General features: G+C 40.2%; 2 protein-coding genes across 4 annotated transcripts in view; one reads left to right on the forward strand and one right to left on the reverse strand.

Moving 5' to 3' along the window:
- INPP4B (inositol polyphosphate-4-phosphatase type II B) overlaps positions 1-5,957 on the reverse strand; it is a 366,554-nt gene extending 360,597 nt beyond the window's left edge. For both annotated transcript variants that reach the window (XM_032687037.1, XM_032687036.1), the window contains exon 1: positions 4,100-5,957. The gene's annotated coding sequence lies outside the window, so the exon portion shown is untranslated. The remainder of the gene's footprint in view (positions 1-4,099) is intronic.
- Positions 4,216-27,942, forward strand: USP38 (ubiquitin specific peptidase 38). Of its 2 annotated transcripts, XM_032687035.1 has the most exons (11): positions 4,216-4,224; positions 6,892-7,034; positions 8,378-8,513; positions 12,634-12,763; positions 13,018-13,119; positions 15,551-15,709; positions 16,601-16,794; positions 17,330-17,423; positions 18,265-18,371; positions 19,479-20,829; positions 24,999-27,942. In XM_032687035.1, the coding sequence occupies exons 3-11, from the start codon at positions 8,437-8,439 to the stop codon at positions 25,158-25,160; spliced, it is 2,376 nt and encodes a 791-aa protein (XP_032542926.1). In that variant the 5' UTR covers positions 4,216-4,224; positions 6,892-7,034; positions 8,378-8,436; the 3' UTR covers positions 25,161-27,942. The 2 variants fall into 2 exon arrangements, with proteins under 2 accessions (XP_032542926.1, XP_032542925.1); XM_032687034.1 differs by lacking the exon at positions 4,216-4,224 and having other exon boundaries at positions 6,272-7,034.

A 27,942-nucleotide genomic window follows, 5' to 3' on the forward strand; every position in this document is an offset into this window, starting at 1 on the left:
TGACATCCTTTTATGGTATCCTTTACAATACACATAGATAATATATGAAGAAGGAGACAGCGGAAATGGGTAAGTTCGAAAGGTGATTTGCACTCCTCATACAAAGAAATGGCAATAAAAATAGGAGATTTATGATACAATTTACTCCTTCATTAAGCAGCAGACGTTGTATGTGTCAGCCAACGGCTGTGGATTTCAGTATGGGTTCTGCCTAGTGTCTCATTAAAAACTGATAAAAGAAACAGCAGTCTAACTTAAGCTAAATCTGCTGCTTTTCCAAATGAAGTATGCTGTCACATTTTTACAAATTAGAATATATATCCATGTCTATTTGGATGCATGTGCAACTAACCAACATACCACTAAAATGTTAGAAATATCACATTGTGAAAAACCTGTTAAGCCAGTTGTGCGTATTATGCAGTGAAGTACAATGCTTGATATTTTCTTCACCTCCTGAATCTCTTCTTTCTTGAGAAAGGTGTGATATTTGATACATCTTTTGGGGAGGATTCACTGAAGTATGCATTGTTCTCTGTCATAGCCTCACAGCTGACTTCCACAGTCCATATTCTGTCTAATTTCTGAGTCACAGACGACCTTGCAGGCAATCAACTTTTATTACTTTCTGTCAGATAGCTGGGTTGATGTATAACTCTATTTCTATAAACAGGCTATTTCCTCAGCAGGTATCTGCATTTTATCAAATGTATCACTTATCAAATGAACCTCTTCATATAGACCCACTTTTCTTGGTTTAAGAGCAGTTTGTACTTGAAAGAGATGATCACCATTACAAGTTTTTTCCTGAAAATAGTATGTATCATTGCACACAAATTCCTACACAATGCCCCATTTTCATATGAACACACTCAAGTTGCATTTGTATTGCAAATGTATGCATGCAAAATAAGCATTTGCACAAGTAAAATAAATAAAGGATTGGATAAATTCAAGTTTGGCATAACTTAGTCTCATTTTCTACATTTAAACATCTAGCCTTACACATCCCAGACATAAAGCAGTTTATGTCAACTTTAAAATCTGGGACATTTACCATGAACATTTTGTACAGTGCAAGATAAAAAGAAGAGATATGGAGCCACCAGAAGTTCACTTCTTAGACTGTCAGGGCTTTGAAAAGTTATGCACATCTCACTGGTGGAACATTAAGCTGTTGGCATATGCATTGCCTCTGGGTAGTTGCTGTGAATGTTTGGGTACCTTCCTGACCTCTGTGGGATTTCACTGATATAATTCTAAATTTCACAAAGGCATAAGCGAAGAACGACCAAAGAGAGTTTAATGCACAGCTAGGTTTCCAATTGCTCAAATGTCAAACTAAGCATCATTGTTTTGCTATGGGTAGTACATTCACTTTCTTTAGGGTGTGCAGTGAGACAGACACCAGTGAGAATAGCATATTTGGTAACAAGCAAATTGGTTCGTGCATGTAATGGAGATCTGAGAGAAAGATGGTGTGCAAAGATCTGCCGGTTATCCTCTTGAGTAAAAGGATGAAATACAAAACACACCCTTCACAGTGGACAAGCTGAGCCCCTTACTGAGACAGAGGACTTAGTGAAGAAGGCAGATATATCTGGCAAAGAAGCCTGAATCTAGACACAGTATTTTAGTCAAAATAAATCTGAGCCACAGAGATGCTAAAACACAGAGATGCTTCTTACTCCTGGAAATTTTCAGTGGCAGATCCGGTCTATCCATTTATCTCATGTGGATATGTTTGCTTATAAGGCATCACCTTTCTGGCCCCACAATCCCCACTGTAGGTCTTTTAAGGCCCGTTTCTCCTTAAACTTTTTGATGTCAGCCTAATGCTGTGGTAGATTATTGCCACAAAAATGCTGAGGAGCAACCCAGATCTCCCACCATGGCTGGACTGCAGCCTTTAATTACAGCTGTTAATAGTCACTTACTTGTCTGAAGCTCCTCCCTTTCAAGGCAATTACTGCACAGGTCTTGAATACCAAATGCAATCTCTGCAACATCTTTTTGTTGCAACTGAGAAAAACTAATACAGATTTAGTAATAAAGCCACGTTCAGTCAGAGGTTGCTCCTTGACATGGCAAATATATTTATATTATATATGCAAAACTGAATCATGGCAGATTGTATCTGCAGGAGGCAAAACAGCTCCGTCAAATCAAAGCTTCTCTCCTCAAAAAGAAATAATTGCATCATGATAAGAGGTTTCAGTAAGACACTAGGGCCACATGCTGTGCTGTCTTGATTTTTGGATAAATAAACCTGTGCCCTGTTGTTTATCAGATGAATAAACCTTTGGGACATGTGACAGTGTACAACTAGAACACGATGATTCAACATTCAGGCATTTTTAATCAACACTCCAAAAAGAAAACACTTAATTAATACCTAGCAAACATGATCTAATTGAACCTTACAGTGCTCTCAAATGCCTGGCTACTACTCTTTACACTCAACAGATACCGACCTGCAGTTAAATAAGCTGTTTGCAGCCACCCATGGAGTTGATATCGAGGCCATGATCAGCGCTCAGGAGCTCCTGACTCACGGTGCAGTTTCATGTTACGGTGGAACTGTTCCAACAACAACCTGTGACTGAGAAGGGAAGGCAGCTCCTCATCTCCCCCAGCCTTTTGGTGCCTGTCTTGCACCAGATTTAGCAGTGATGCAACCACACAGCCAAGCCACATGTCGCTCACTGCCAGACACCCTGAACCTCCTGCAGGTGTGTGGGATCCTGCCACTCAGGGAGGCTGAACTCACCGTACATCCAGTGTGGATACCTCTACACCAGCAGGAAGTCCAGCACGTTAGACTGGTTCATGTGGGTGGCACAAGGAAGGGGCAGGTGTTGCACCCAGAGCCTTTAGGACAGCCCCCTTATCTACAAAACATTCTGCTAGAAAGCATTCATCTCGTGCATAAGGACAAAAATGCCTGTAGGCTGACAGGATATCTTTAATCCAGAATTCTTAGTAAAAAGTTTCCTTTTTGCCTTACTGTCTTTAAGTTATTAAAACTCAACTGTCTGTTGAGTTATTATGGAGACGCCACTGTGATAAACCTTCTGCTGCTATTTGTGCTGTTTCACAGTAAGAGCAATTATTATTTAACAATAACTTTTGCTCTTGATGAAACATGGGGGGGGGTTATTCTTACTTTTTCCGAGAAAATATTTGAAGATATATTTTATTCACTAAAGAATTAATTTATTTTTCATTTTGTCACAAGTTAGTGATATATATTTAGATTTCACTGTAAACAGAGGAACCGTCAACGCTCCAAAATTTAGCTAGTAATTAGAGATTGGTAATTGCATATCTAATAGTAAGGTTGTGATTGGAATCATCCCCACAAGTCCAGGTTATTCTTAGCTCCGAGATCACAGGCACATTCAGTGACTCAACGAAACATTGTAACTCTCAACCACTTGTTTCTCAGTGCCAGTTCTATTACTTGATACACATTCATTAAATAAGGAGTATGCACACTTGGACGTCTGGATGCAAACAAGATTACTATTTCCAAGCTTCTGTGCTAGAGTTACCCTCCCTGCAACTACACAGTTCTAGCTAACAATTTTAATTTTTATCAGGGCTGTAGATTTTCAGACCTTTCTGTGGCTTTTTGGGAGAAATTGCCTCATCTACACAGTGATCGCTGTGACCAGGCTCAGGCAGAATGGTCCCGGACTGTGGGGAGACTGAATCTTATCCCAAGCAGTGGGCACTGCCTGCCCTCCCACCCACAGCGCTGTGTAAACAAAGGGCAAAGCACTGACACCCTGCTGAGACCTCCCAGCTCACAGGAGCCCCTGATCTTGCTCATCTGCAGCTGCTCGTGCTTTCAGCAGTCCCCTAAACCTCATGTGCTTGCAAGCCATCTGTATGCCTCCAGCTCTTCAGATAACTCTTCCAGCTCTTCCACATTTGCTCCTCTGCTATTTGTGGCAACTGCTTGTCTTGTCATCCCTCTGTTTTTTCTACTCCATCATATAAGCCTGCAATACCAACTGCCTTTCTTCACTTCTCCTCCCCTACTCTTTTTCTCATAAACCCCAGTGTACCTTAGCACCTTTGCAGCTTCTCATACCTCCAAACTTTCTTTCTCCTTCCACTGTTCATATGATTCTCTGCCCAGTTAAGGTCTCACTTTACCCCTTTCCATAAATGTGTCTCTGGCATCCTGCTTTCAGTTCTTCTCACTTTCAGAGTTCTGTTTGAGCTCCTGAGTGGACTCGTCTTCCCATCTGGCTCCAGAAGATACTTAGAAAAATAAATAAAATAAAAAAAGGAGAAAGTTTGTACTAGTGAACTTGAGAAAATTAAAACATTCTTAGTACTTATCACAAAAGGCAGAGCATTAAAGTCCACGGGTATACAAGCTACACAACCCAGCACCTTCTTCAAGGTTAATTTTTTTATGGATATTATTAACTACAAAGTCCTTTTTAAAAAAAAAAAAAAAAAAAAGAACATATCATTCCAGTAGAATGTACTTTACAAACACAATTTAGATAATTAAGATGTTGGTGGCAACAGTCTCTGACCTTTGTTAAGTTCTTGTAAAAAGCCCTTGATCAACACAATTTATACTGGACTGTAGTGACTCAGTAATTGCACAGGGATTTCTAGAACCAGACTTTACATTTGTGAGGAGCAAACAGAAAACTGGAGGACAGAGGAGAAAGGTTCAAGTTATCTGAGCAGTTTAATTGAGCAATTTATTTTTATTTTAAAAACAGTTTATTTTATAAACAGTGGACTAGATTTTCAAGTTAACTCTGAACTTCTTGGTTTCATGTTTTGTTTTTTTTGACAGCTGTAGTATCTTACAGCTGTCCCTGTAGTGTTTGTGGGTCTTTTTTCTTACCCTTAAGTTAACAGTATATGTTGCCAAGCTAAGCTCCAGCTCAGATTCTACACCTGTTCTACTTCAAATACTACCAGGGATTAATTGGGCTCATTTTCCCTGCTCTCCTGATGCTGAATAACAGGTATTACTCAGCCTCGTAGCACACAGATATTTGGATTGAGCAACAGAAAACCAAGGAGAAGGCTTTGCCAGCACACCCAGCTTATGTCACCAATGAATTGGCCTAAAGGATTTTATTTGAGTAAGGAAGTGGAGTTTGGTTTCCAGCTTGTTTACAAGTGATTATGGTTTTAATACAACTTTGTGACTTTTCACGTTACCTGGTTCTCAACAGGTAACATGGCCAGGTTGGGTGGAGCCCTGAGCAACCTGATCCAGTGGGTGACATCCCTGCCCATCGCAGGGGGGATTGGAACCAGACGACTTTTCGGGACCCTTCCAAGCCAAACCATCCTGTGATTCTGTGATTGTATGATAACACTCAGCCCTTGAGAATTGCGGAACTTTGGGGTTTGAGGGGTTTTTTTTCCCCTCGTGCTGGAAACGAGGTATGAAAAAGCAAGACACGTTAACAAGATTTGAGTGTTGAAAACCGGCGCTAAACCGGGTCAAAAATAAGGATGAGCAGGCTCAGGTAAGGATGGGAACACCCTCGGATGCGCGTCGGGCATTAATCGCCCGCCCTGCCAGAGCCGCTCTGAACAGCAGAACCTTCTCTTGAGAGAGGGCTGCCGGCCGCAAGCACGCCGGCACCCAAAACCCAGCAACAGCTAAAGGAACCACGAGCGGCATTTAAAGCAGGAGGACGCCGACGGGCTGCGCACGCCAAGGCTGAGGGCGGCACCGCCGCCTCACACACCGGGGGCGTCCCGCTGAAACCTTATGTGCGCGGGGAGGGAGCGGGTGACAGCGGAGCAGCCACACCGGCTTTGAAGTGGAAGGCTCTCTGGAGGCTTTCCCTTCTCCCTCCCTATCCCTCCCGTGCGGCTCCGCCGCACGGGAGGGATAGGGAGGGAGAAGGGAAAGCCTCCCTGGATCCCCCCTCACCGACCCCCCTCACGGGAGGGGCGGGGCGTTACCGCCGCCCGCCCGCGCGTGCGCGGCGCCCGCCGGGTGAAGCGGGCGGGGGGGGGGGACGGGCCGGCTTCCCACTCGCGCCCGCTCCGCTTCCGGGTCGGGGGCAGCGCTCGGCCGGGCCGGGAGCGGCGCCGGGGCCGCCCGGAGCGAGGGGCCGGGCGGCGGCGGCGGCGGCGGCTGCGGCGAGGGCCGTAGGCGGAGAGCGGGGGAGCAGCAGCAGCAGGAGGAGGGGCGGCGGACATTGCGCGGCGGGGCGGCGGGAGGGCCGCGGAGGGGAGGCGGCGGCGGCGGCGTTCCCCGCCGAGGCCTGGTGCGGCCGCCGCTCGCCGCTGCTGCCGCCGCCGCCGCCGCCGCTGCTGCCGCCGTCGTCCGGCCGATGCTCCCGGAGCCATGGACAAGATCCTGGAGGGGCTGGTGAGCTCGTCGCACCCGCTGCCGCTGAAGCGGGTGATCGTGCGGCGCGTGGTGGAGTCGGCGGAGACGCCGCTGAGCCAGGCGCAGTGCCGCGCCATGTTCGCGCTCGGCACCCGGCTGGTGCTGCAGGGCCCCGACCCCTTCCAGCGCCAGGTGGGGCGGCAGGTGCTGGACGCCTACGGCCGCTTCCACCGCGACGAGTTCGAGGCGTTCTTCAACCGCGGGCTCGTCCTGGGGCTCCTGCAGCGCGGCTACGGCGAGCTGAGCAACCGCGACCCCGCCATCCTCGACTACATCCAGGCGGGGCTGCGCCTCATCATGAGCTGCCCCTCGGTGCTGGAGCTCTTCGAGCTGCTGCAGGTGGAGGCGCTGCGCCTGGTGTGCGAGCGCCCGGCGCCGCCGCTCTGCGCCCGCCTCTGCCAGCTCCTGGGAGACTTCCCGCAGTGCCTGCCCCGCGGCAGGAAGCTCTCGCTCGCCTTCTGCCAGCAGCTGGTGCGCAGCATCGCGCACTTCCAGAGCCAGGGCACCCGGGAGGCTGAGCTGCGCCTCTACGTGTCGCAGGTGACGCAGGTCAGCGCGCTGCTGCGGAGCGTCTGGAAGGCAGAGCCCGACACGCTGCTGCCCTCCCTGCAGGAGCTCTTCGCCGTCATCTCCGCCGCCGGTGAGCGGGAGGGGCTGGGGGGTACGGAGAGGCGGGAGCCGTGCGGGGTAACGTGGGGCGGAGGTTGTCCAGCGGGAAGGAGAAGCCCTGGTGCTCGCGAGTGGTCGCTTTGGAGGAGTCTCGTTGGAACCGTTGTTTTCTCGCCTGGATGCTACAGTGCAGCTTTCTGGCCAGCGAGAAAGCAAAGCCTTTGTTATTTCCCTCGTAAAAGCTAGAGGGGAAATAGTGATTTATTTAACTGCAGAGCAGCACGGTGTTTGGAAAAACTCCCGGGTCCAAGCCACACGCTGCCCAGGCGTTTTACTTATATATAAGACTCCCAAGAGTTCCCAGCAAACTTTTTCAGAGCCTTTGGTTCTTAATACCTTGAAGTCGTGTAAAGAGAAAGAGCCACAGACTTTTTCCCTGAGAGATTTCTTTTAACTTAGTGAGGAAATAGGCATTTTGGCATGCAGGCCCTGACCATGAGGACTCCAAGCTGGCCCCAGTGACATAGGAATCCAATCTCTTGCAGCAGTGCTTTGAATGATGTACCAAAACGGAGTTTTGGGTGTCCTCTTAGAATTAAATCTATCAGTAGCAAAATGCAGATACGTATCTCGAAGCTGGCTGCCAAAATGATGGTGCCACTCTTTTTGATGGTGCCCAGTGACAGGATGAGGAGCAATGGCCATAAACTGAAACACAAGAAGTTTCACCTCAGCATGAGGAGGAACTTCTTTACATTGAGGGTTGCAGAGCACTGGAACAGCTGCCCAGGGAAGCCGAGGAGTCTCCCTCTCTGGAGACATTTGAAACCTGCCTGGATGTGTTCCTGTGTAACCTGCTCCAGGTGACCCTGCCTTGACAGAGGGATTGGGCTGGATGACCTCCAGAGGTCCCTTCCAACCCTAACAATTCTGTGAAAAGCTGCTCTTCCTCCTTACTTCCTCGAGAGGGATACCTTAAGTCTTGGAACTGTTTACCAAATTGGGGGGTATGAAAGAAGTGTATAAAACCTGGCTATTTTAGGAAGCATTCGGTGCCTGAGTAGTGGAAATGTGATTGCAAATAGGTCCTTTCTGACATCAGAAATCTACGAAGTACTGTATTAGTTCCCATGGGAAAGTGCCTGGGAAACTTAACATCATATTTTGCCCTAACTGGTATGGTTATCAGACAGTTGCTGAGACAGGACATGGGAAGTGTCAGCTGCATTAAATCCCTAGGCTTAACATCAAGTATAACTGTATGGTAATTTTTTTTAACTGTAGTGAAGTTGTTGGATAGAAGATAAATCTTATTTTTTTTCTGTGGGGTTTTCTTTTTAGTTTCTTACATTATGTCATGTTCAACTGTTACAGATACTTCCTTCGAACCTTCTGTTGCACTGGCAAGTCTTGTGCAGCACATACCACTACAGATGATTACAGTACTCATCAGGAGCCTTACTACAGATCCAAATGTGAAAGATGCAAGTATGACTCAAGCTCTGTGCAGGTAATGTATCTCATTGTAAAGGGAGAGAAGAGTCTCTTTCTTAATCTTTTTTTTTTTAAATTATTTGTCACTTAGGTTCCATAAAAAAACCCAACAACTAAACCAGAAAAAAAAATGTAAAAAAGGTGAACTTTTAAACTGGCATTCTAGTTCATGCTGTTTGACATGTAATATATTTATGGTGCCGTGGATATTACTGGCATGGTTTCAGTTTAAGATTGCTGCCTTCATTGCTATTGTGGCTTCATTCTCATGCTTTACTAGGGTGGATGAAGAAGAGGGTTAAATAGAAGCTAGGAGGAAGCCAGCTGTGTTCCTTTTAGATGACGTATAGATCTCCCACCTTATGGAAAATGGCATAAATAGGAAACTGCATGGGGTTTACAGTCAAGCAGAGAAACAAGCCCATATTTTCAGAACATGAACCTTTCCGCTTTTCCAAGAAGTAGAGTGGTCTCACATGGTTGTCTTATCCTTCATCTCCTTACCCATCCTCTTCTCTAAAGAGAGGAGACAGAAATGAGTTTTACTGCTTAGTTTTGAGGTTTTTTCTGCTTAGATATCTTTCCCATTTTTTAGTAGGATTCACAGAACATTACCATCTTCACTTAGGCCCTCAGAGGTTTTTTGGATGTTCTGGGGGTTCAGATTGCACTCTTGATATCTTAATATCTTCAGATATGTGAATAATAGTGATGCAAAAAGGTGGCAGTGGGAGAAAGATGAAGACCTTGAAGTTCTTTGAATTATTTTTTAAAGCCTGTTGAAATTATTGAGTACTGAGGGATAGAAGAATGAGTAAAGCAGTTAAACAGGAGGCTTTTAAAATTTGTTATTTATAAAAGCAACTTTTAAGAAGTTACTTTCAACTAAGAATTTAATGTCTGCAGTATTTTTAAGTGCATCTATTTGTGTGGTGTAGTAGCTAGACATTCATGTAATGTAGCAGTTGTATATCTTGGTGAAATAGTGAGGGTTTTTTCACACTGAAAACATTCCTGGCATTTACATTAAATTGAGAAACTGTATTTCAGTTGAAAACATAATAAAAAGAAGCAGCATTAGTAGTATAATTTGGGGTAAGACATGTTGTTTGGGGATTTTAAAAAAATTTACTTGACTAAACAAATTTTGCCAAAGCTGTGTGCCCAGTCTAAAAGTCAGAGCTGGGAAATTCAGAAAGATTTGTTCATGGTAAAAATTTGAGAGTAATATGCTGGGGATTAATTTTCATGTTAGTGTATTTTAGTGTTTATGTTGTATTACTGTATCAACACAGTGTGGTCATATAATTTTAGCTTTAGAATGACTCCCCTGTGCCTCTGCTTAAGAAAGTAATGCAGTGCTGAGCTTTGGTTACAGTAGGAGCTGTTATTATCAAATAAGTGCTCTTTTTTTAGTACTGGCCATGTGGTGGGGGTTTTCCTTCTTGTTTTTGGAGGTGCAGTGTTGTCTTACTTGCCTTGTTCATTTTTTGAAGTAATACTTGATCTTAAGAAATACTAGTTGTGTTCTATGAACTTTAGATACTCCTTGACACTTTTTTTGTGGATACTCATGTCAACACTGTATCCAGTTTCTTTTTCTACCTCTGGCAACCCTTTGCAATGTTTACTCTCCTCTGGCTTAGTGGAGCAGTTGTGAAGAGATTAATGCAGCTGGAATGTCTGGAGCACCAAATGACCATGCTGTCATCAGGCAGGCAGCATTCCCAGGAGATGCACAACACCAGAGCAGGAGCCAAGTAAATGCAATGCAGAGAGAATTTAGTAACCAAAATACCTAATCTTTGCCTACCAGATCTAAGATTTGATGCTTTTGGGGACACTCTCAAGCATGTCTACAAGTTACTTCTGTTCCTCTTCTGGCTTTTGTTTCTGTTCTTAACAGCATTAACTCTTGCTTTAAGAGCAAAAACAGATTTTAAGGATGGGAATTCTGTCTGTATCAATTACAGAGAGAATGATGCTTCTCTTTACAAGGTTAATCATACTCAAACAACAGCACTTGTCCTATTAGTAACAATGGTGAATAGGTAAGTAGTTAGTTATACTGACTAGAGATGACACAGCATGGCCCATCCTGTAGCCAGAGCAAGGGGTGGAATAAGAGGAGCCCCAGCTCCCCCCCAAAAGCAGTGTTATTCACTTGGAGTTCGTGACTCAGTGTGGTTGAAAATACACATAGTAGTCAGATACTCTTTACTTGTGTAAAAAGCTAATTAAGAAAACCAAATATGTTGTCATTAGGCTTAAATTAGCTGTGCAGATGTTTGTGCTGCTGCTGAAAAATACCAATCCTACAAATTGGGGAGGGGAAGATTTGAAGACTATGGGACTGTGAGTTCAGGGGCCTGTTTTTAGTTTAAGATTCTCTCTTTGCAGGCAAAAGCAGTTTTGGCCTGCGTTTTTGTTTCTCCTTTTTAGAAAGTATATGGAAAGGGTGCTTGGAATAAACACTTGAATTTAACATCTTGAGGAAATGAGAGCTTTGTGTAAATTCTGAGCAGTGATTATGATATTGCTGTGTTTTTTCACCAATATTTTTTTTGTAGTAACGTGGAAGAAACTGTACTTCTTTGTTAAAAAGGCAGTCTAAAGATGCCTTATTTTAGAGAAACCTTTTAATGTTATATGTGCATATAGTACTATACATTTGTCGGGTCCTAATTATGAACTCAGTGTAAATTTAGGGTGTTTCTGGTAGAACAACATGTCCAGAATACATGTCTGGTGTTGCTAAAGACCATAATTATCTTTTTAGTTTGGTGTCTGAGGACTGAAACCCTGATTTCAGTCTGTTTGGAACTCTTAATCTCCAGGGAGAACATAGGGGCTGATAGTTTTGCCTCAGATTGATAATGACTATAACTGTGCCCTCTTGTAGTGGTCGTGACTGTTTATTAGACTGCTTACTTGCAACCCATTCAGTTCCATGCTAGAATTTAGCCTCTTAAAATGATCTTTATGAGGAAATTTTTCAGAAAAGTAGTGAAGTAATACTGTTTAAACTCCCTGTTTTCACTGAATTATGGAATAGAATTTTGGTGTTCTGTGGGTTGAGTGGAGCCTTTTGAAGTCATCTGGCCCAGTCCTGCTCAGAGCAGGGCCAGTTTTGAAGTCAGACATTGCTCAAGGCCTTGTCCATCTGAGTTAAGAGCTTTCTGCAAGGACAGAGGCAGCTCAACCTCAGTAACTGGTCTCAGTATCTGACCATCCTCATGATAAAAATTTGTCCTTCCACTTAATTAGTGCTGCCTCATCTGGTTTGGAGAAGGGGAGCTTGTGGACAGTTAAAAGAAAATCCAAAGTATTGTCAAGTAAATCTCAGAAGAACAAAGCCTAAATTTCATGTTTTAGCTGGCATTGCCTTACAGTATTGTCTGTCTCTTAGAATTGCTTCAACTAATCTACTCAAGGATGAGTATAATTAGTCTATTAATTTAGAAGGATAGAATACTTCAGTTTTCTGTTGCTGATGTTTCACTGTATTTTCTAAGCACAGGAAGTCCCCTCACTTTTCCTTTTTTGTAGCTCTAGTGAAATTCTTACTTCTGAGACTCGTGTAGACCCCAGGCTGCTGATAGCTATTATAAGATCCTTATAACACCTTCTGCAATGTATTTAAAATTCCTAGAGTTCACCATTTTAATTGAGAGTATTTGAGTTGGCTTCCAGGAATGTAGTTCTAAGTTGAAGAAGCTTCCTTAATAGTTGGGTTTGGTCTGCTTTAGGGTAAAAGGGGTCAGAGGGGAGGTTCTCAGGTACAGGCACTTTTGTACCTTGAGCAATAAGTTTTTACCAGATGTTAACTTAATGTCTATGCAATCATAGTTCACATTCTTGAATAACAAGTAACAATACATAATAATTAATTTTATATGCTTATGTGTTTGGGGGGGATGTGTATTTACTTCTAATGTCTTAAATAGATCATTATTAATTTCAGAGTTAAATGGCTTGAGGTAGAATCAAAATTATTTTACCATTTACCTAACTTGTGAGTCTCTGTGTAAGTGTGTCATATAGACAATCTTTTTTGTGGAGATTAAAGTTAGTGACATCGTGGTATTTCTATTTTTTTTTTTTTTTTTTTTTTTTGTTCTTGATTTGTCTTTCAGAATGATTGACTGGTTATCCTGGCCTCTGGCTCAGCATGTGGAAACATGGGTGATTGCACTGCTGAAAGGATTGGCTGCAGTCCAGAAATTTACCATCCTCATTGATGTCACTCTGCTTAAGATCGAATTGGTATGTTGGAAAAGTGCATTCAAAAGTGAAGGAGAGGAAAAGAAATTTGTAACAGCTATGCAATTGCTTCACATCTTGTGTTATTGCAACAGATAGTATCTTCTTTTTCTGAAAATATCATGTAAATGTATCTGTAGCTTTCACTTGCATGTAATGATTGTCTCTTTCAAATGGTTGTGTATTTGGAGATCTGCTTACATGTTTACTGAAATTTTACTTTCCAGATATACTGAAATAAATGTATGTTTTTTTAGGTCTTTAATCGACTTTGGTTTCCTCTAGTGAGGCCAGGTGCCCTTGCTGTCCTTTCGCACATGTTACTTAGTTTTCAGCATTCTCCAGAAGCTTTTCATTTGGTAAGTTACTAAATAAATGGGTTTCAGTCCTTTGAAATGTCACTCGTGCGGTTTCTAAAGTGTAACAAAAAGAGCAATAGAATTGATGCATGTGGATTTTGTCTTTGTTGAAGGTGCTAGAATCAGATTCCAGTGGTCACAGGCCACTAGGCTTTTTAACTTCCAGATTCACCCCCTTAATAACTGGAAGCAAGCATTGTTCTTCCTTGTACATGCATATTTCTGGCAGTAGTATCTGGCCACCACAGTTTGATTGTATGCTGCTGGTAATCCATTTTATGTGGTGTGAAATTGGCTGATAAAGTTGGGCTGTCTGGGGAAAACAGATAACCAGTTATCTTCTCTAAGTAGCCTAGTCACTCTCAAAAGGTTCATGAGACCAGGAAATACTTCACCTCAAGAAGACTGTGCTATCTGTGTTTCAGTGTACATGTAGACAAAACGAAGGAGACTATTTTTAGTGGCCCCTCTTCAAAATGCAGTTCAGTAGTTAAGGCCAGAGATAAGAGGGTACCACAGTGATTGTTGGTATTAATACAGCAAGATGTTCCCATACTCAGTTTTCAGCTTAAAGTTTAAGTGAAATATGTCTGAGATTTAACAGGAACAACCTGGCACACTGCTGTCCCCAAGGCTCTGAAGGGATATCAAACCCTTTGTTTAATGTCACAGTAATTGCCTTATGCCTGTTACACTGGTTTTTAATGGTAGATGTCGATAGTTTCTCTCTCCTCCTTCCACCACCCTAATTTTGGCCTAAGATAGAAATCTGAGTCACAAATGAAAGAGCCAAGTAGCCTTGAGTATGCTCAAAATATAAATATTTCATGTATTGGCTGTGTTACTTTTCTTCTGTGTTTCTGAGAGAGACAAAACACAAAGAGAAATGTAAAATATGAGAGAGCTTATTCTAGAAATAGGAATTTGATTTAACAAAGAAAATTTTTACTGTAGGCTGCGTGCAGTACTGCATAAACATCTCTCTTCAGGATTTCATGACAGTGTTTACTGCATTTTAAACAGTCTTCACTATCATTTTTGAACTACTGCTATCATTTAGTATTCTGTAATATTTTCCTGCACTTAAACTACTTGTTTACTTTTTTATAACAAATGGTTTGACTGTGAAATGGTTGAATACACATTTGATAAATATAAGTTAATTTATTTGGCAGTGCATCGGAGATAACATTCCCCCTCCTTATACTTGAGCATCATTAGCATAAATTAGTTGGATTTTGTAAACTCAAAGAGGGAATGTTTGCATTGCAACTTTCACTGTTGAATCTGTAGTACATGGAACACTTCCTCCTGGTGTTTTTCTTTTTAAACAGTGGATATTTTGCTTACCTGAAGCGAGTAGGGTTTGTTTCTCAGAGATGTAAAAATATATTTTATACTCAGAGAAAAAAACAATATTGGAAAAAGTGGCAAATTAGTATTTTGCACCTGTCCCCTTTTACTTTGGTGTTTTGAAGTATGTTAATTCCTGTAATTGGTATACTCTCCTAAAATTACAATATTCTTATAATTTCTGTTCTGTACGTCATGTCTGTACCTTACAAATTGTTTGGTAGTAATTAGCAATGAGTAATTATTCCATCAACTTCTTTCAAAGTTAATCAATTTTGATCACTTGGAAACTGGCAAAGGTGTCCGAAATATTTTGGTTCACAGTGAGGAGTCCCTACTCTTTGGGAATTGCTATGAAATAAATTAAGACTAAGTAAAATAAGTCTCATGCACTTAAGAATAGAGAGCTACGCTGAAGAAGAGGAAGGAAATGGAGTAAACACTTCTGATTTATACCCAGTTTAAACTGGTAATGAATCAGAACTAATCCACAAATAGATGACCATAGATGTGATAAACTTTTTGAGTTCATGCTGAATTATGTGGTTTGTGGAGCTGAGCTCCCTCACTAGGTGGAGCTGTGAGCCAATGTCCGTCTTGTAAGCTGGAATAGCAGGAATGTATTCATTGGCTTGTGATCCCAAGCATTAGATTCTGTTTAAGGAAAATTGAGAGGTTTGTTTTAAAAACCATATCCATGAAATTAGAACGGGATACTAAACTGCTAGTGGTGGCACACAAGCAAAATGTTGGCAGTTAATATCCTTAAAAAGATCAATACTTTTGACATTTGACCACTTAAAATCTTAGCATGCACCTTCTAAGTTCATGAAGTTCCAAAACTTGCTATCTGAGCTAAAGAGAGCATTGAATAATTAATTGTGCTGCTTGAAAATTGTCATGAGTGAAGAATAATGCACATTTTTCAAGTCATTGTTTCTCAACCACTTCTTATTTAATAGCAAAAGGTCCTCTGTCATTTGGCATATATAAAACGATGAAGTTGTTTGTAGAAGGAAAGAAAAATAGGAAAATGCAATTAACACCTTTCTATTTGTTTCTCTGTTTCCCCGTTCAGATTGTCCCACACGTGGTCAGTTTGGTTCACTCCTTCAAAAGGGATGGCTTGCCTTCCAGTACAGCCTTTCTGATGCAGTTGTCTGAGTTGATACACTGCATGATGTATCATTATTCAGGATTTCCAGAGCTCTATGAGCCCATTCTGGAAGCTATTAAGGTACGTTAGGAATGTTGAGAGGGTGGAATGGTTTTGTTTTGTGTTTCCAGATACGAAACTATAATTCCACTTATCTAAATTCTTTAGCACTTCCACTAAGAGAAAAGAGCTAACCACATAATCTCATGTCAATTCTTATTGTGCTTGCAATATGGCAGAAAAATTTGCCTGAGTGTCTGTGATAGGATTGTAGCAGGCTTTAAGAAAAGCCTGAAATGAGATCCTTTATTAAAAGTACAAAATAATTTCTTAAGCCTTATATAACAACTAATATACTTTCATGAAGTTTTTCTAGACATTTCATTTCAACCCAAGCTAGAATCTGTAGCTTCAAATATAAATTAAGAATGCTGATGGTATTGAAAAGAAGTACTTGGGGTGGTGGTATCCTTTGGCTAGCTTCCAAGCACCATGGATATTGCAGTGGGTATTGCAGGCCTCTGTGGGTAAGGGATGCTGGCCTATGCTGTTTGAAAAAAAAAAAACAAAACCAAACAAAGCCCAAACCCAACACTCCTAAACAAATAAAATAAAACTGAAAAGAAATAAAAAATAAAAAACAAAACCAAACCTAACAAACAAAAACCACAAAGAAGACTTGAGTATTACTGCCTTATTTTATATCACTGGTATTGCAGTTAAATGTTTTGACACTTAAAAGCCCCTATCAATTGAACTCCAAGTACCCCTTATTCCTGCAATTTGAGAGTTGGATAAAGAAAGCTTGGAAGGGGAATGGGGGTGGGTGTTGTATCTCTTGGGCTATCAGGGATAGCAAGGCCTTGAAGGAGAATTGGGGAGCAAGGGAAGATACAATACTGCTGAATGGCAGGACCTATTATAAAATCAAATACAGAAACCTAAGAAGTGTGTTAAATGTTTCTCTTGTAGGATATGCCCAAACCCACTGAAGAGAAGATTAAGATGATTCTCAGTCAGAGTGCTTGGACTTCTCAATCCAGTTCTTTGCCATCTTGTTTATCTAGACTTTCTGGAAAATCTGAAACTGGGAAGACAGGTCTAATAAATTTAGGAAATACTTGCTACATGAACAGTGTTATTCAGGCACTTTTTATGGCTACAGAGTAAGTTGTTCTTAACAGCTCTTCATTGCAAATTAAGTCTTGCAGTTATTGCATTCTTAATTTTCACAGAATAGTAACATGTCCTGGGATCTCTCTCTTGCTAGAGCTGAGTGGGTTTCTTTGCACTCAGCTTTGTAGAAGTCCAGCTCTGTGAAATTGCAGTTTTAGCCATTAAAAGCCTGATCCTGCTGACCAGTGTCAAAAGACAAGTCCTTCTTTCCTCACTGTCCTTGCTCACTTCAGTATCATAAAAGTTTGTGGTGATGCTTTTATGATAATCTGGAAGATACTGAAAAAATGTTGTCTGTCTGTAGCCCATTCTTACACATTTAAATGTTTAAAGGAACAGGTGTTCTGCAGTGTTAGTTCTTACTGCACAGTAGTTTTGCATCTGCACTAGAGCAGAGTCCAGGTATTAAAGGGAAGTGTTACATACTTTGTGGTCCTTCAATTTGAAGTAATTATCTGAGCTGGAATGCTAACTGCATTGTTAGAAATCTGGCACGGAAACTAATGCCTCTCTCTTTCATTTCAGTTTCAGAAGACATGTTTTATCTCTGAATCTAAATGGCTGTAATTCACTAATGAGAAAATTACAGCATCTTTTTGCATTTTTGGCCCATACACAGGTATGTCAGTTTATTTCATCTGCTGTTTTTTAAGCCTCCATCTATATACCAAAATGGTAACAAACATGATGCCATGGGAGTCCTCTTGAGTATATTAAATATAAATAGTATATGTTTCTATGGGAATGAGTCTGTCTCCAAATGTTCAGATGGTGTGGATAGACTTAGAGAACTGTATTTCATAAGTGGAAGATGTTGGCATTTTGCTGTTTTTATAAGTGGACAGTAACAGGTTTTCTTTGAGAAGCCAAAATGAGAAAATCCAAATAAGACCTGACTTGATATACAAGCTGACTTTCTGTAACTTTCTAGGACAAACTGTGTCTTCCTGCAGTGATTTTTTACACCAAATTTTATTTTAGTTTGAATTCTAAAGTGAACTCTATTAAATGCTCAGAACATTCTGTTAGTGCTAGAAAGACATAAGACGCTTCTTTCTCTTTGAATAATAACAATGAACTTGTGAAGGGGGTGAGGCTGGATCAGCTTAAAAATAACTTGTGCTTATGAAATACTGGTGTTCTGAAGAAAGAAAACAGGTTTTTTAACTCATCAGCAAGAACAGTAGCTGCTATTATGCATAATACCTGGTTTACATTCACTACACGTTTAATATTTGCCTGCAGGATCAACTGTTTTTATCTTTGTACTGGAATTGATTGCTACAAAATTAATAGCTCTCCCTTTGTATGATTAAGTTGCTTAAATGTTTGTGTACTGTGTGCTTCATTCAGTTACTCTAGGATAATGTAGTCCAGAGTTCAGTGATCAATATTAAAATAATATAACCAATTTTTGAAGTTCTTATGTGACCTTGCCTGTGCTTCTCTTACACAAACAGAGGGAGGCATATGCTCCTAGAATTTTCTTTGAAGCTTCCAGGCCACCATGGTTCACCCCTCGATCCCAGCAGGATTGCTCAGAATATCTCAGATTCCTGCTAGACAGGTATGGGTATTGTACTATTAGTGGGAATGAATGTACAGTCTTACCACACAGTGTTGAACTCTTAGGAGCAGTTGTGTAACTGTTCCACTGCTTGAGTGGGGATCAGGAATTTTCAGCCTCGTTTCTGTCTTTCTCTGGTTTTTTGTATGACCTATGAACTGCTTTTCTTCATGGACTTAATCTGTGGTGAAGTCTGGATGCCATCTAGTATCCACATAATTGAAAACAGGTTATAGTGGTAACAATGTGCCACTTTTACGAATGTAAACATGGGTATTATGTTTAGAGTCATGGTCCTGTTGTAAAATTGGTGTGGCTGCTGCAAGCAGTTTGTGCTCCTGGAATTTCATGTTGGTGGAGACAGCTATATTTCATACAGGTCCCATAAGTCACAGAAATGTACATGCATTTATAACCAGTTTAATAAGCAAGCAGATTAACTGTGGCAGAGATAAAACAAACATACCTAAATTTATTAGTAGCCCTCTTTATTTTTGGCTTACTGAGATACAGCTTAAGCATTACTGCTTTATGACAGATTACACTTCTGAAGAAGTTTATCTCAATAGTGAAATAGTGTTCTCTTCTCCCTCCCCCCCCCCCCCCCCCCCGTTTTGGGTTTCTTTTTTGGTTTGGTTTTTTTCTTGCTGTAGTTTCTTAACTTTCTTGGCTACAGGATCTTGACCTTTTCTTTGGAAATATCTGGCAGTAGATAAATAGCTGCTTATTCTCTTACAAAATCTGACATCCAGAACCAGTCAACTGGAGAGCAGATTTATTAAGATAATGTAATGGTAAATAATAAAAACATTGTTAGTTTTTTTAATACTTGCCAGTTCTTTCAATATATCCATTGTGTTCTGTTATATATAATGAAACCCACACTAAATGCATTTGTGCCTCTTATACTCTTGGGTAGCACAGACCTCTGTGGTTCAGCTTGCTTGTATAAAAAATAACCAACAGCTTTTTGTAGTGTAAGACACTTCTAGCCACTTAACCATCTATAATTTTTAGCAAAGCTGAGAAAAAGAAGTCTGAAATAGTGCAGCAATATTTGACTGGAAAATAGCCCAGTTACTTGGATTTATTTTTCTTTGTGTTCAGGCTGCATGAAGAAGAGAGAACTTTGAAAGCATTGTCTTCAGCAAAGAGTTCTGAAAGTATAATGAATGAAGAGTCACAGGCACAAGAAGCTGTCCATAAAACACAAGTATTTGCTGAAGCACCTTGTATGGAAAGTGAAGAAAGAACTCTGATAGAGAAGATGTTTGGAGGAAAATTGAAGACTACCATATGCTGTTTGAACTGCAAGAGTACGTCTCAAAAGGAAGAGGCTTTCACAGATCTCTCTCTGGCTTTCTGTCCTCCAACTTCCTTGGAGAGTGGCCCAAAATGTATGGAACATTCTGAAGTGAAGGATGACTACGTGGTGCAAACTAACACTTCAGCAACTAGTCCTGCTGCAGAAACACCTCTCAATAATTTGGATGTAAATCGTGGATGTGACACAATAATGAATGAAGGAACTATAGAAGATTTTTCTGCTGAGCCAAACTCTGAGAACACCACAATTTCTGAACTCAAGCAAGTTCAGAGTAATAGGGATATGTCTCAGACTCACTTAGTAGGTAAAAATACCCTGTCAGTTACAGACTTACTCAATTATTTTCTGGCACCTGAGATCCTTAGTGGAGACAATAAGTATTATTGTGAAAAGTGTGCCTCTCTACAGAATGCGGAGAAAACTATGCAAATCGTTGAGGAACCTGAATACCTCATTCTCACTCTTTTGAGATTTTCATATGATCCAAAGTGTCATATAAGGCGCAAAATCTTGGACAATGTGTCTCTACCACTTGTTTTGGAACTGCCAGTCAAAAGCATAACATCCCCTCTAGCAGTAGTTTCGGGAAGTTGGTCTGTTGGTGTTGAGATTTCCGATACTGGAGAAAACCTTGCTAAAAAACTGAAGCCCTCAGGTGCTGATGAAGTGACCTGCCCACAGTTGGTGCCCTACGTGCTAAGTTCTGTGGTAGTGCATTCTGGTGTATCCTCTGAAAGTGGACATTACTATTCCTATGCTAGAAATGTTACTGGGTCAGGGCCTTCAGGGCTCTGCCACCAGTCTACAGCTCTTTCTTTAGTTTCTCCTCAGGATAAGTTGTTGACAGAGGAGAGTCCTTGTACTGTCGTAGAAAATGAGCTGGACACTGAGATGCCAAGAGAATGGTTTCTGTTCAATGACAGCAGAGTGACATTTACCTCATTTCAGTCAGTCCAGAAAATTACCAGTAGATTTCCAAAGGACACTGCTTATGTTCTGTTTTACAAAAAGCAAAATAGCACCTGTGGCTTCAACACCAATCCGGCAAATGGACTCTGGGTAAACGGAGACCCTCCTTTACAAAAGGACCTCATGGATGCAATTACAAAAGATAACAAACTGTACTTGCAGGTAAGATGAAAGTTTTGTGTGGAGGGTGATGGTCTTATGCCTCACAAGAGGCGATCTAAAGGAAAGAACAAGTTAGCTTTTAAGTATTCTGGTATATTACCTTGTAAATCACCAGCCTGGCTTCCATCATGATGTTGCTGGACAGGTTTGATGGTAGGGTTGTCACTATTAGATGGGAAACACCAAGGAAAATGGCATAAACTCATTTCAGTTTAACTTTTAGTGGAGATGCTTGTATGGAATTACAAGTGGTTAAACGACCTCTACAGGAGAGGCTTCAAAGGGTTCAGACTTCCATTGCCTTTACACTTAGAAACTTCTAAGTGATGTCCTTAAGAGTGCATTTTCATTTGTAGTGAAGTTTTACTTACACAGCTGTGCTTACCCAAATTCTAGAACAACTGAATGAATGCTGGTGACTAGATTCCATTTTCCCTTTGCTGCCTATTCTGTATCCCTGTGTGGGACCAGCGCTGCCAGCTGCACATTGCCTGTTGATCCCAGAACTTCCCCTAGCTGTAATCTCCTTTCTGTTTGCTGGTATTTTACAAACATTAACAAGAGAACTAAGAGTTTAAATTTTAACTCTGCTGCCATTTGCAAACTGTGTGGTTAAAGCATTTGTGCCCTGACTGTCTTTGCTTATGTGCCACATCTCCTCTTGACTTTCTCTTGGCCTCTGTAGCAGCAATCTTTGACTGTGGAATCACAGAGTAGTTTGGGTTGGAAGGGACCTTTTAAAGGTCATCTAATCCAACCCCCCTGCCATGAGTAAGGATATCTTCAACTAGACCAGGTTACTCAAAGCCCCATCGTGCCTGGCCCTGAATGTTTCCTGGGATGAGTCGTCTACCAGCTCTCTGAACAATCTGTTCTAGTGCTTTACTACCCTCATTGTAAGAAATTTATTCCTCACATCTAGTCTAACTACCCTCTTTTAGTTTAAAACCATTACTCCTTGTCCTATTTGTATTTTTTCCTTTTTTAATCTCAAAATGAGAAATGTTTTCCAACCATATTGGTTTTGTTTGGGTTTTAGGGGGGTTCGTTTGTTTGTTTCTAATTTATTATATTTTACCCACCTTTCAGTTTTGTATTCTTCAGTATAGGCTTGCTTTGTAGTGCTTTAGTAATCTCAGAGTTGCTGAGCTCCTGTCCTTTTTCATTTTAATTGAGGCACATTAGAAGTGCTCAGTTACTGTTTTTCTCAAGTTAATGCTAATACTGTGATTCACTGAATTAGATTATGGTAATTCTGAGACCTCACATTTTTCTTTTGGTTCAGAGTTCTAAACTAGTAATTTACTACTAAGTTAAGAATCTACTTTTCTCTCCTTGAGAAAGCCTTAATTTTTTTTTTAGAAAAAAGGTTAAAAAAATTCTCTAGCTTACTGCTTTTGTTTTACTGTTACATATGAGTTTACCACATGATAAACTAAGATGTTTTCACTTTAAATAACTAAACATGCAATGGGGGTAGCCCCCACTCCATTTAAAACAAATTAAAAAAAAGATTCTGGGAACAAGTGGAAAGCAGAGAGGGATACTCTTTTTTTATCCTCAGTCCGGAGAACTGTATTGACTATCAGGTTTTATTTACCTGATTTAGTATTTGTTGACATAAATATAATCATCTGGAAAACATGCAACATTTGGGTTTTTTTAGAAACAAGGTTATTGTTTGTAAAAATGTCAGTGCTGTGTGCTATACTAGAACAATTTATTGTAGGTTAATATTCATTAAGTCAATATGTGCCTCGAGAGATGAAAGAAATATGCTCATTTATCACAAACTGCTGAGCAGGAATAAAGCATGGAAGATCTTGAACTACTAAATAATTCACTTTTAACATTGAATACACAAATAGTGCATGGTTTTTAAATACTAATACTTGCCAAGAAACTTTAATAGTTTGATTTGATCACTGCTCCATGTTTCTCGTGTGTGTGTGTGCATATAAAGGGATACTTTCCATCCATTATGGAAAACTCTTCATGCACTTAGCAGTGAAGCTGAGATCACAACTGAGGTTTATTCTGTTCTCAGTGCATTATGGTTGCTTCTGAAGAGCATTTCCAAGTGGTTGTCACAAGCTGTGCTTGCAGCTCAGTGAAACTCTGTACTGAACATGGTGGGTGTCTCCAGAGCTGTGCGAGTCAACCCTTGCACATAAGTCAGAAACTGCACTAAGACAATAAAAATAAAACATGTTTCTGCCTAAACCTGGCAAGAAACCCCCAAAACTTACCTGTAATATTGTAGTGTTCCTTTAATCTATAATTTTAAGATTTTTATTTAATATAGCTTCAAACCTATTGTTAATGCTTATTTTCTTTTATGGTTCGGTTTGTTAGGGAAAACTCAACTACTGGGGTTTGAGAGGGATAAAGTTGCCAGAAAACAGTTCTCTGGAGGGATAAAAGTGAAGGAGGGAGGATGGAAAGCTGCTTTTTTTTTTTTTTTTGGTTTGGTGCTGTGCTGCATTAAAACTAATATTTTTCTGAAATATTTTACCAAAAAAAATAAAAACCAGCCCAGGTACAGTGTAGTGTGTTTCTCACTGTTTGGTTTTGAGAAGAAATTTTGTTCTAAGCTAAACAGCTTGGCATTGGGGTTTTTTTCAACTTAACAGGCTATTTATACAGGGTCTGCTATTTTATTCAAAATGTTCGGTTGATTTCTGGTACTAGAAGTGAGTTCTTCATATTTCCTTGTTATTCCCAGTAAATTTACTTAGTTTGTGATATGTCATATAGTTAGCCAGATGTTGCCAATGAATCCCCACCTATGGTTGGAGATACCATAATACTGTCTTTGAGGAATATTGCCAGTGTAGACAGTGTCCTCTGAATACCTTATATAATTTCAGAAATGAGTATACATTTCAGTCTGTAGTAGTGTGAAACAGTTTCAAATTTAGGCTGTATTTTTTGAAGAGGGCAAAGTAATTTAAAGTAATAGTCCACAAGGACTATTTTTAGCACCTGTACGTGGACAAGAAGTAAGTTTAATGCTTTTGTGGTGGTACAATACAGTCAATCTTCCAGGTTCTTGGCTCTGTTCCTTTCTTTCACCAGGAGGTGGAGAAGAAAGGAACAATTCAAGGTCACCTGTATAATTACTAAAACCCTGTTTAAAGTTTGCTCCCATTGCCCTGGGGAGGTGTGTAGTGATGAAGTGTCACACGAAGGAGGGTGTTGGTGTGAGCCTTAGCGCCTGGATACTTTCAGTTTACTTCCTAAAGGAGTAAAGCTTGTACAGGTCTACTGTCTCCTGTTAGTCTTCCAGAGCCCAACATCTGCCTTCTCTCCCTCAATTTTTGAAGCTGTTGACCAGTGTGAGAATGGGATACCAAAAATTGCTGTGAGGTTTATTGAACTGGTTGGCCAGAGACAAAGTAGAGTATAGTATCTCTAATGAGGGAGAAGCCTGTGCTTATCCCCTTCTTAGATGTCTTAAGGATCCTCAGGAGCTTTCAGCTGAAAAAGCATCTGGCAGGAGGCAGAGCTTTCTTGTTCCTTCCAGTTGTGCAGGTACCTTTTCCAGCAGCTGACTGATTTTTCTGAAGTGCTTGAGAGTTGTAGAGGCCTACTAATGATATAACAGTTAGTGTACCAATAATACTTGAAAGGTAAAAAGCTGCAACAAATAGAAACTAGATAGCTTGTCCATCTCCTTGCCTTTTATCTAAGTAGGTTGTTAGTCTGTGCAGTTGATTGAGTGAAATAAAGTGTCTTTTAAATAATTAACATTGATTTAATGGTTTTATCTTTCAGTTTTGTAACCAAGAGCAAGGGCATTTTAAAACTGCTAGGACGAAAATTCATGTGAAATGTATCAAAACCTCATGTTTTGTTAGCTTCTGATCAGTCTCAGTTTTTACTAACATCCCATGTTGCTATAAAACACAGTTTTAGCATAAACTTAAATGGGTTTAATTATGTTTCACTTATAATTACTGATGTTTAACGAAATTGTTCATCTTGGATTGGCTGTGAACGTTCAGCTTGAAGTTCAGCAAAGCTGTTGACACTTAGGAGTCCAGGAGTTAATGACGTTACTTTAAAAGCTGCTTCAAAATTTACTAGAAATAAGCTGCTTCAAGGGCTTGAGGTTGGGAGGGGGGTGTATTTCTGTTTTTTAAATTGCCTTTATTCTTCCATTTCAGGAGCAAGAGCTTAGTGCTCGAACACAAGCACTTCAAGCTGCCTCAGCTTCGTGCTCTTTCCGACCCAACGGATTTGATGACAACGACCCCCCTGGAAGCTGTGGGCCCACAGGTGGAGGAGGAGGGGGTGGGTTCAGTACCGTTGGTAGATTAGTCTTTTGACTATGAAGACAACCTGGAATACACTGGTCCCGAAGCAGCCCAGTACTGCTGAGGGCAAATAAAATATTGAACTTTGTCAGATATTGTACCAATTTTTGAGACTTGATCCTCGTTGAAAAGCAGATGTTGGTGTTTTTTTGGTTATGTTTTCTTTGAAATAAATAAGCGCATAATGGAGAAAAACTACCTCTTAAAAATTCAGTTGCTTTCATAGTAAGATATGCTTGCCCAAAAGAGAGAAAACTAAGGGTTTTAAGTAGTTGCTAATGACATTGCATTAAACTGAACAAACGCACTTACATCAGTTTCTCTTGTCCTCATCCACTGAATGAAGAAAGTTCATTTCTTGCTCTGGTGGTATTGCTTTATGTGGAAACCCATTTTCACATGGGCTAAACTGTGTCATGGAGTCTCTCACCCCCAGCTTATTTCCAAATCCAGTACCTTTGTGGATTTTCAGAGATGATGCAATTTATAATGAAGGCAATAACTTAAATGTGACATGATACTCCAGGTTAAAAATTATTCAGTCTATTTCCACTGTAAATGAAAAGAAGAAAAAATAATTTATACGTATTTGCTAAGTTGTTATCCAAAAAAGTGCATGTTGTGTAGGAACAATGTTTTTAAATAGAAATTGTTAACTTTGTAGCATTTTTAATTGTTTTGAGGATTTTAAAATTATTTCAGGGAATATATCTGCTGTGTGTTGGAAAGGAAGAGATTCTGTATGTGCCTTGCAGTACTGTAACTTAAAACAAACTTTGAGGCTGCAGAAAATGAGAAAAGTGTGTTAGTAGTCAATTATTTTTTGTCAGTATTAGAAATCAAGACATATATAGAAAGCTTTTAAGTTTTCAGAAGTAAAAATCTGGTAGTTTGAAATGCATTAAGTGTTGCCCTTTATTTTTTGATTTAAAAAAAGATTGCATACCTAGTGATCTCTAACTTTCATGGCCTGCACTGCTAAGAAAAAACTGGTCCTAAATACAAAGCAATGTTTGTGAAGTCGCAGAAAGGCTGCCTGTATTGATCTTTGCTGAGGAGCTGTGCTTCTAAGAGTCCTTTGAAGTCTTGCCTTCAGGTTTTGCTTGTAGTGAGAAGTTTCTGGTGAGTTGAGGATTTTTTTTTTTCTATCTGCAGAAGCCCCAAAATGATTCTGCCTATGGAGCAGTGTTTGCTTGCTCATTAGACCAGCAGAGATGGAGGATCCACTCTTTTGAGTCTTGGCAGAAATAACAACTTTGTTTTTTGATGTGCAATGAGGATAACAGAAGCAAAGGAGTTACACTGTCAATCCTGGTGATTAATTCTTAACTTGAATAATGTTAGAGTGAAGTGTAAATTTCTTTAAAGTATTTTTACAAAATTCTGCACTGTTTTGCTGTGGTTTTTATATTCTACTAGGTGACAAGGTATATCCTTAAAAAGCATGCAGACCTGGCAGGTTTTAGCTTAACTGTATAAAAATAAATTTCTTAGGAAATGCTTTCAAAAGCATAAAATAAGTTGAGGAAAATGAAATCTTGTTCGTATGATTCTAAAAATATGGAATTTAGTCTGAAAGGTAACTTAGCTTGCAAGCTATTTTTATATTATCACTAAAACTATGCTATTTACTCTACTATAGGTTTGTACATTACTGCTCAACAAAGCCAGAGCAGCTCACTTTGATTTTTTTAATACTTTCCAAGCTTTGTTGTGACGGTTTGTGATACCTCGGCTCTGACCTACGCTTGTCGTTGCTATCTCAGTTGTAGGTCTCTGAACCAGGGCTTCAGCTGTGGAAGTGTGGAATGTTTTGAGACCAGCGTGAGGGACGTTCTCATTTCGTTGTACTTGGACGAGGTTTTCTTGAAAGCTCACTTTGCTTTGAAATTCTTTCAGTCTGAGAGGGTTTTTTTATTGCCTTTTAGGCTTCTCTGCCAGTTAACTCTGGTTTTAAAATGTTTTATGTGACAGGTTAATTTGGCTTTCCTCTCCCAGATTATGAGGACACACTAAAAAGCTGTCTGCTGTTTGCATTACAGTGGGAGTATTTTGTCTCTGTTTCAATTTACTGTTCATTTTAAAACACTGGGAAGTAGAAGCAGAGGCAAGTGGTTTTACTCTATATGAAATCATAATTTTGTAAAGGTCAGTTTTGTTTTTATGTTCTCACAATAAAAATATAAATTATGTAGCCTACCTAAAAATAACATGCAGAATGAGTTTGTATACCTGTTGTACTATATTTATTTCATGAGCTCTTAGAAGGCTTTCTACGCCCTTGTTTGCCTGTTCTAAATTAGGTGTTAAATATGGAAAATTTATATGAGAGTAATGCCAATCAGGTTGGATCTGTTTAGGTACAAAATAATGGATGTCTGAAACTGAAAATAACTTCTTTCTTTCCCCTTGTTGACTTTTGTTGATGGAGTTACTTGGGGTTTTACAAGTAGATTCTAAAATTCAGAATACCTACTTGCAAGTCTGTTTGCTGACCTGACAGCCGCCGATTAGTCAGACCTAACTTGAAAGGTTTCAATAAACTTGGTGGAAGTGGAGAAGTATTTCATGCTCTGAAATGTACACCTTTATTCAATGTTGACAGTAATGGTGTTGCATGCCTCTATCTTCTGGACATAATATGAGAGAACAATGTACATATGGTACTTGGATTTCTGTTGCCTGTGAATGAATGCTGGATGGTTTGTTTATTGACCTTTTTGGCTCCATTCTTAATTTGTTTTCTAAATTGAATTCATAGAAAGATATAAAATACATAAGACCTTTTCTGAAA

This window comes from Chiroxiphia lanceolata, chromosome 4, assembly GCF_009829145.1.
Source record: "Chiroxiphia lanceolata isolate bChiLan1 chromosome 4, bChiLan1.pri, whole genome shotgun sequence".
Taxonomy (NCBI): Eukaryota; Metazoa; Chordata; class Aves; order Passeriformes; family Pipridae; genus Chiroxiphia; species Chiroxiphia lanceolata.

Coding starts and splice junctions, on each gene's coding strand:
- USP38 (XM_032687034.1), top strand. CDS start 6,350: ATGGACAAGATCCTGGAGGGGCTGGTGAGCTCGTCGCACCCGCTGCCG. Junction 15,710..16,600: donor CCATTCTGGAAGCTATTAAG/GTACGTTAGGAA, acceptor TTTCTCTTGTAG/GATATGCCCAAACCCACTGA. Junction 17,424..18,264: donor CATTTTTGGCCCATACACAG/GTATGTCAGTTT, acceptor TTACACAAACAG/AGGGAGGCATATGCTCCTAG.